The sequence below is a fragment of the Orbicella faveolata genome, unplaced genomic scaffold (genome assembly GCF_042242905.1).
Source record: "Orbicella faveolata isolate gen_17 unplaced genomic scaffold, um_ofav_v1 contig_46, whole genome shotgun sequence".
In the NCBI taxonomy this organism is placed as follows: domain Eukaryota; kingdom Metazoa; phylum Cnidaria; class Anthozoa; order Scleractinia; family Merulinidae; genus Orbicella; species Orbicella faveolata.
The window spans coordinates 20,984,221-20,991,786 of record NW_028301576.1 but is presented as its reverse complement, the minus strand read 5'-3'; the positions used below and the strand labels follow the sequence as shown (position 1 = coordinate 20,991,786).

General features: G+C 40.5%; 1 protein-coding gene across 1 annotated transcript; it reads left to right on the top strand.

The window, feature by feature from the left end:
• Positions 1-802: 802 nt before the first annotated feature.
• LOC149098831 (uncharacterized) lies at positions 803-7,220 on the top strand. The gene is made up of 7 exons (XM_089276730.1): positions 803-1,379; positions 1,986-2,363; positions 4,131-4,279; positions 4,628-4,790; positions 5,434-5,516; positions 5,973-6,222; positions 6,979-7,220. Exons 1-7 carry the CDS (start codon positions 1,109-1,111, stop codon positions 7,101-7,103), a joined length of 1,419 nt encoding a protein of 472 aa, XP_089132856.1. The 5' UTR covers positions 803-1,108; the 3' UTR covers positions 7,104-7,220.
• Positions 7,221-7,566: the final 346 nt, after the last annotated feature.

Here is a 7,566-nt window from a genome sequence, read left to right as displayed (position 1 = left end):
AGGCGGTCCAGACGTTGAATACGATTAATACGTGACATTATGCTGTTGGCGATTGCGTTACAATTTTAGCCGTTTATAAGACAATGTATGAGAATGCTTCGAAAATTACTTTAAATGCTACGTGTAGAAAATAATTTGAATAAAATGGCTTACCTTGTGTTTGCATTGCGTTATTTTGATGTCTCTGGGTTCCTGGAGATGGTTTAGAGCCATTTAGGCGAGTTTCACTTTCTGGCGGTTTGCTTCCCCTAAAGAGAAACGAAAGGCGGGCGACCCACTAGCCCGACGGCCCGCACTCAAAGCTCCGTTAATTCCACAAAAATGGTCTAATCTCGTCAAAATTGTCTCATGGCAGCCGTCGATAACTCTTCTTCCCATTCGCTTTCTCCCAAGGTTCCAAAGTTTATCTTAACCGCCCGAGAATCGCTGGTTTTCAAGCTCTTGCTTTCCATTTCTGTCCCGTCTCGATCCGTAACGGATTATCTTGGGCACAGAATTTGAATTTTTAGCTTAACGACCTCGCCATCGTGACAAAGTCGCCTCCAACCGTCGAGAGGCACGGGGCATTGGTCAGTTACTCGTTACCATCTCTCGCTGCAGTTAACAGTGCTTTTAGGCGCTAAATTCAGCTGAACATTGTTTGCTCCTTGTATTTTTGCAGTTAACAGTGCTTTTAGGCGCTAATTTCAGTTAACACCACGGCACGGTGCAATTTGCATGATCAAAAAATGCCCCGTGCCTCTCAACGGTTGGAGGCGACTTTGTCACGATGGCGAGGTCGTTAAGCTAAAAATTCAAAGAGAGATTCTGAAGGCTACCAAAGGTTTGTTAGTGAGGGCTTTTATTTTGGTTTTGGACAAAATTTCTTGTGGTTTTGCGGTTTTCGGTGATTTTTTGCACAGTTTTTCAGTTTCTAATAGGCCCCTAATCTAATTGTTTTAGTATAATCTACTAGCTGTTCAAAACTTTATCTAATTTCTCTTCACGGACATGCCAAGAAATGGCTGTCATTTTGTTAACAAGGGCACACTGTCAGGCTACTACAAATTTGACCGATCATGCATGTATATAGTACTCATCAGTTATTTCTTTCAATTAACATTTAGGAATGTATTTGTGCACACCAAATGATGTGACAATCAGAGTGGGTGAGAAACTTCAACTAAACTGTACTCTTGTCAGGGTTGTGAATTCATCTAAAGTTGAGTTTCCTTGGTATCATGGCACCCAAAGGTTGATTAAACTCACCAGGCCCTTAAACAATAAAACAATCCAGCTACTGATCAATAATGTCAGTTGGAGTGACAATGGAACTTATGTGTGTAGAGAAAATACCAGCAACAGAGTTCAACCCGCAACTGTCACCGTGAGAGTAGGCGGTAAGTTCAGATCAGTACAGTGTTTGCTGTCATTTATTATACATGTTGCTAGCAGCAGTCTGTACTTTGAATAGTTGAGTAGGGTGTTTGCCTTTGTTTCATAACTTGGATGATACTGCACATACATGGATAAATCGCAGCGGCAATTTTCCTTTTTTTCTCAATAAATGTTTTTTTTTTATATAATATAATTTATCTTATTTTTTAAATGAACACTCAAGCCAGACTTTTAATATAATTAAGACGTGAAAAGCGATAGTATACTTAGAGACGCGAAAAAGAGAGGGAAAAAGCATTTATATATGAACAAAAGAAGGCTCATTTTAATTTTTTTTAACAAATTGGTGTTGAACTGCAATTTTTTTGAGCTCTGCACCTTCAAAATTACCCAAGTCAGTGTTAAATATTAAATGTTTCTTGTAAAATCTCAACTGGCAATAAGTTAAATTCTTTCACCTGGTGTCATTAACTCACCAATGGCTCTGCTGGCTGGTAGCTTTAACTCTGTGCACTGATACATGTATTAACTAATGTTTAAATATCTCGACCAATTTGTAAAGTGAATGAAATATTGAAATAATATATTTGGTGTTGTCTTACATGTAGATCTTCCTGGTCCACCCCAAGATGTATGGATCAACAATGTTGAGTTGAAAACTTACGTTCACTGGAAAGCTCCCTTCTACCAGGGTGGATTACAGCTCAGTTATGCTGTCAAAGCAAGATGCAAGAATGCATCCACTCCACTTCACAACTGTACCTTGAAGGATTCTGTAACGCTCTGTGAAGGCATACGTCCCCAACAGGGATCAGAGTCAGGTCGATTCGTGTATAAAATCTGGCCAATTCTTCATCAATTTTATCCACACACCTTTATTCCAGTACCCTATATTGCCTTTGTTGAAGCCAGCAATGTTCTCAGTGGGTCAAGAATGAGTAGTCCAGTTGAATTCACCTACAATGTCCTGAACAGCATAGTTTATAGTAAGTGTCTATCAGTGACAGGCTATTGAATGAGGCTCAATCTAGAGTAGGTTAAACTCAAGACAATGCTGGCCAGCTGTCTCCTTCACTAATGTGGGGTGAACTCAGGACTTTTACAGGGCTCAGTTTACAGCTCTCCCTATGAGGTCATTTTGCTTGTGCTGGTCGCTCTTTGCTTACGGTCTTGGTAAAGTATTTGGCTCCACCCATCCCTGCTTTCCCTCTAGGTAAGTATAAATTAGGCACAGTGGGACTGTGCTAGGTTATTGTAAGTTGCTCACAATATTGTCATGGCTACCTCGCACAGTTAACCTGGTTCCCACTGAACTTTCAGGCACCTTCCAACACTCAGCTATTAGAGATGTGTTACTTAAAACCAGTTTAATATGTAAGTCAGTCTCTGATTTACCTGTTGGGCAGGTAACTTTTTATTTGCCCAGGTAAGTCAGCTGCCAACTACAGGTGTAAGTAAAGAAAAGTAAATTAAGACTTATGTAGGGTTGCTTGTCCGAAGGTGAGCTGGAGTTCTTGGGACGTTTATTCCTAGCCCTGTCATGTGGGTTTTCGAATGATGGGGAGATTATTTTGGCTTTCCTGTGAACTTATGAACTTACAAAAAACAATTTGTATATTGTGATTTCATAAAATCACATGAAAGTTATTACTGACCTTGCTCCCAGTGAATATATATACAGAGTGTCAGAATGGAAAAATACTTGATGGATCTCACTCATAGTATACCATGATCTCGAAGCAAACGTTTTTGCCTCTGATTAATCCAAGCATGCAATCACCATGCGATAAGAATGAGTTTTATAATCGTAGGTCAATGCGTGTAGAGGGTGCAGTGCTTGTCAAGGGTGATTGAGGTGATTCCTTAGTATTGTATTGCGAATCCCTACTGCGCATGATTTTCGCGTCATTAGGGCTCGCACATGAGCGTGTGCTTGTTCAAAATGTAAGAGATTTCCCTCAAACTAAGCTCGATAGTGAAATAAATGCTCCTTTTCTTTTATTTTTATTTCATAATTTCAATGAGAACAATATCCTCAATAACTGAGAAAAAAATTAGCTAAAATCTACGACTACTTTGTTGGCAAATGAAATAAATACTACAGAGGGAGACACAACAGGCTTCAACAGCTCATGTCCAAATTAGGTTTCCTTTAAAAGATAAAAAATTGCAGGGTATTTGAAGACATTTTTTCTGGGACGTAGATGAATAAACAATCAAAGAAAGTCAAACTCTGTGTGATATAACACGCTGCATTGAAAAATAATCAAGTTTATTTGTTGCGCACGGAAACTACCAAAAGTCACCTAAATAACCGTATTTGTCAGCATTGTGGCGTGAAAACAAGCACGGTGACCCCCTCTTTTTACTACGTTTTTAATATCTTTTTGTCCTGTAACAACAGCATACCAAGTTTCATCAGAAATCTATGGCGGGTTCTTTTACTAGGGATCACCTTAAGTAACTTGTGTTTACAGGGGTGTCATCAGAGTTTTGAAGTGAACTTCTTTATAAGAAAACTTTCTTCTAGATGGTCAAACAAGGTGGGAAAACTCATCCTCACAGCCGGTCAATTTGCCTGGTGCTCAACCCTGAATGGAACCCCTATATACAGCAGCCCTTTGCACAGCAGTCCTTTGCACACATTGCAGGTGCATGAATATAATACTGTCTTCTGTGTTCTGTGAAATGATGACTCAAAAAGAAATTAAATTAAACCAACTCCTAATATTCAGCCTGTTTTTCTCACTTAGCAACCCCACAACCTGCAGTTTTTCTTGCTGCCAAAGAAGTGACACCACCCGGTACTGTGAAAGTCTCATGGGAAGATGCCAGACGAGGCCGACTCATAGAGGTGGAGTATACTATTCTGTACCATAAAGATGGTGACAACCACAATAAGGTAAAAACTTTATTAGTAGATGTATGTACTTACAGCTTGGAATTTGTTTCACACAATACAATGTTTATGGTGTGCACTATTTACTGACGGAGTGCTGGGTAATGTGATTCATCTAAATCCATTAAATCATGATTATTCACCTATTATATTAATTATGAGTGCACGCACATTTTGATAATTTGCTGCAGTCAATCACTATGAAGTTATTTACTCAGTCTAATAATAAATCAACAGATAAGACAACCCAATCGATTTCCTAGCCGTACATGACTACTTAAGTTATTAGTGACTTAAACATCGTAATAAAGTGTTATTTTTATGTCTGTGACTACTGTGGTGCTGTTGTAGAGCTTGACTAAGAGAGCGCCAGAAACGAATGCTCTAATACATGACCTGGTTGGGTTCTCCTTCTACCATTTCTACTTACTGGTACGGTATGCAGAGAAAAACACAAACACATATGGTATCTACAGTGAGGTGACACAACGTACAGTGAGAACAGATGTCTCAGGTAAGCTACACTGTACTAAAAGCTGTGACCATGAGGTTCCAAATAACTGAAAATCTCCTTTGGTGATGTTAGATTGGAGTATTTGGTTGTACTGTGAAGTTAACTTGAGTTTGCAAATAAGACCCTATCTCTTTATTTCAAGAGGTTCTTGATAATGTTATAGTCTAGCCTTGTATTTTTGGTGTGGAATCAACTGAAACAAAATTTGGCCAAATTCAGGACAGTGACTCAATATTTCAGGATATCAGGTCAGTGGACATGGCTTCCAATTGTCTAACTGTGAATTTGGGTACGGTAAGCTTGAATAGCGCTGTGATTAGCCTGTATTTGGCTAGCTCTTAATGGAACACGATGTGTACACATAGTGGACATTTCGTGAAAAGTGCGTAGGTCTGCCATCTCTGTTTGTTGCAATCTCTTGAGAAAAACATTGAATTGTCAGCTGACAGTTGAGTTTATGTAATCACGTCAAGATCTCTTATATTAGTCCCCCTTTTCTGAGAAAGATTTGTTAGAAGTGGTGTGTCCACTGTACTGTATGGGCCACGCCCTACAATCTTCAGTGCTAAGCGTGACCTACAGTGTAGGATGAATTTCACAGATAGTTTCACAGGTAATTCTTTTTGTAGAACATTTTTTCTAGCACCAAGGGATCCTCCACTAATTACGAACTGTAGTCACTGGATTAATGTTAGCAGTGATCGTGGATTGATGATCACCTGGACGGTATGTGATCTTTGTCAATGACAAGTAAAGCCGGTACTTATTAATGAAGTCCAGCTGATTCAAGTGACAGTGACTGTAGCATGAAGTGGCTAAGAGTGTTCCTACTCTCCCTCCCCCCTCGCTTTCCTGGGTGAGATACTCGTCCATTGCAAAATTCTGCCAAGCTATCCCAACAATTTGGTGATACTCATCGATACACCTGGGTGGAGAGAGACACTGTCAGAGTAAACTGTCTTGCTCAAGAACACAATGCAATGTCCCCGGCCAGAGATCGAACCTGGACCTCTTAATCCGGAGACAAGCGCACTCAGTTTCTAACAACGAGGCCACCGCACCTTCCACTGGCCTTGGTGTAGGGCGTGGGTATAATGGCTGATATTCAATGGCTGCATGCTGAGGCAATCAAAGATCTGGGAATACATTATCCAATGCTTCAGTTTCTTAACAGTACACAAGATACTGATTATGTGCTGGTCACATTATATGCCGGTCACATATTTCAGTGGTCCCATGAAGAGTACACTGATTTTGTACCGCTGTTCAAAAAGCTTAGGAAATGTAACACTGAATGACACGTCTGCTCGCATTGCAGTCATGACTGCCGTGAAACTGTCTGACTCTTGCCATGTATGGATGAAACTGTGCAATGAACCAGGATTGTGTAGCTCTATCAGCAACATGTGCCTCGCTCCTAGCATTCTTAAAGGTGCATACAGACACGTTCTGTCGGAGCTTCAGGGTTTCATTAGGGATGACGCGCCAGGCATATTGGCGGGCCGTGAGGCTAATTTTGTCTGTCAGGTTTGAACATCTGGAAGAAAGATTTTCCTACAAAAAAAATTCAGTTCAAAGAGTTTTGCCCGCCTGTGAAAACCAATTGTCCTTCTGCTGAAAACGTTCATGAAACCCCTAGAGCTTACAACTGTAGTCACAGTCTACAGATGTTCATTGTAGAAGAGAAAACAGATTATTTTTTGAAGAACGAGAGCTTGTTGTTCAATGCCCTATACTCTTCTCACGTGTTGATTTCATTTGAAAGATGGTCAACGGCAAGCTCTTTATGACGATTTCGAGAATCGGACGCAGTCTGTTTTGTCCCATTATATTTAAAACCAAATACCAAGGAAAACGTACAGTAATCTTCAAGTGCGTTCAAAGTACTTTAGTCATAAGATGTTTGGACTTGCATTGGTCGGAGAATCTTTCGATGTAAAGGAGCGCATGAGGGGATGTCGAAGAAAGTAAAATTTGGACGGGACCAATTCGGCTCGCTGATTGACTGCGGATCCACTCGGCTATTGCCTCGTGGATCCACAGCTAGTTTGACAATGTTATGACGAAATTCATGATCAATAACAGGACAGACACATGAAAAACTGACGTCAATTTGTTAAGCATGTTATGGCATATGATATGGCATAGTATCGTATATCTCCTATATGCTTGTTGTTACTTCCTTTAGGTAACTCATCCTCAGGTCCCACAAATTCAAAGAACAGTGTCACAAAAACTGTGTTGATGAGCGTGGCTGGAGCAGTAATGGGCATAGTTCTAGTAATCATTATTGTCACGTGCTACAGAAGGTAAGGTGGATAAACATTCAGGAGTGGGCAGTGAGGACAGGGAGGTGAATTTCCAGTGAGGGGTAGTGAGTGCCTACTTTGGGGTGGGTAGTTGGCGCAAAGGGGGCTGGGTCGGAGATGTTGATAAACAATTGGAGATGTAGAGAAACTTAAAAGATTGTGACCAGGGACTCGTCATTCGAAAGTCCTAGTAGTTACCGGTCCCGAGAAGCTTTTCTTTTTTTGTTTGCCGAGTTTACAATACATTCAAGATCGAGATATTACTAGTTTTGAAACAATAAACATACCAGGAAACGAAACAAAATGGACTGATTTTTGAGCGAAATCCCACACTACTATTCCTTAGATGTAGATCTTAAGGTATAGTTCCGGGCACGTGAAGTTACCGGGGACGGATTGACTGCGGCGAAAAATAGAGGCCCAGGAACTATGCATGTCACAGCTCACTACGATTGAAGCCTGGGAAT

Excerpts from the sequence above, each read along its gene's own strand:
- LOC149098831 (XM_089276730.1), top strand. The coding sequence starts at position 1,109 with ATGTATTTGTGCACACCAAATGATGTGACAATCAGAGTGGGTGAGAAA. Across the intron at positions 1,380-1,985 it reads TGTCACCGTGAGAGTAGGCG|ATCTTCCTGGTCCACCCCAA; the intron begins GTAAGTTCAGAT and ends TCTTACATGTAG. Across the intron at positions 4,791-5,433 it reads AGTGAGAACAGATGTCTCAG|CACCAAGGGATCCTCCACTA; the intron begins GTAAGCTACACT and ends CATTTTTTCTAG.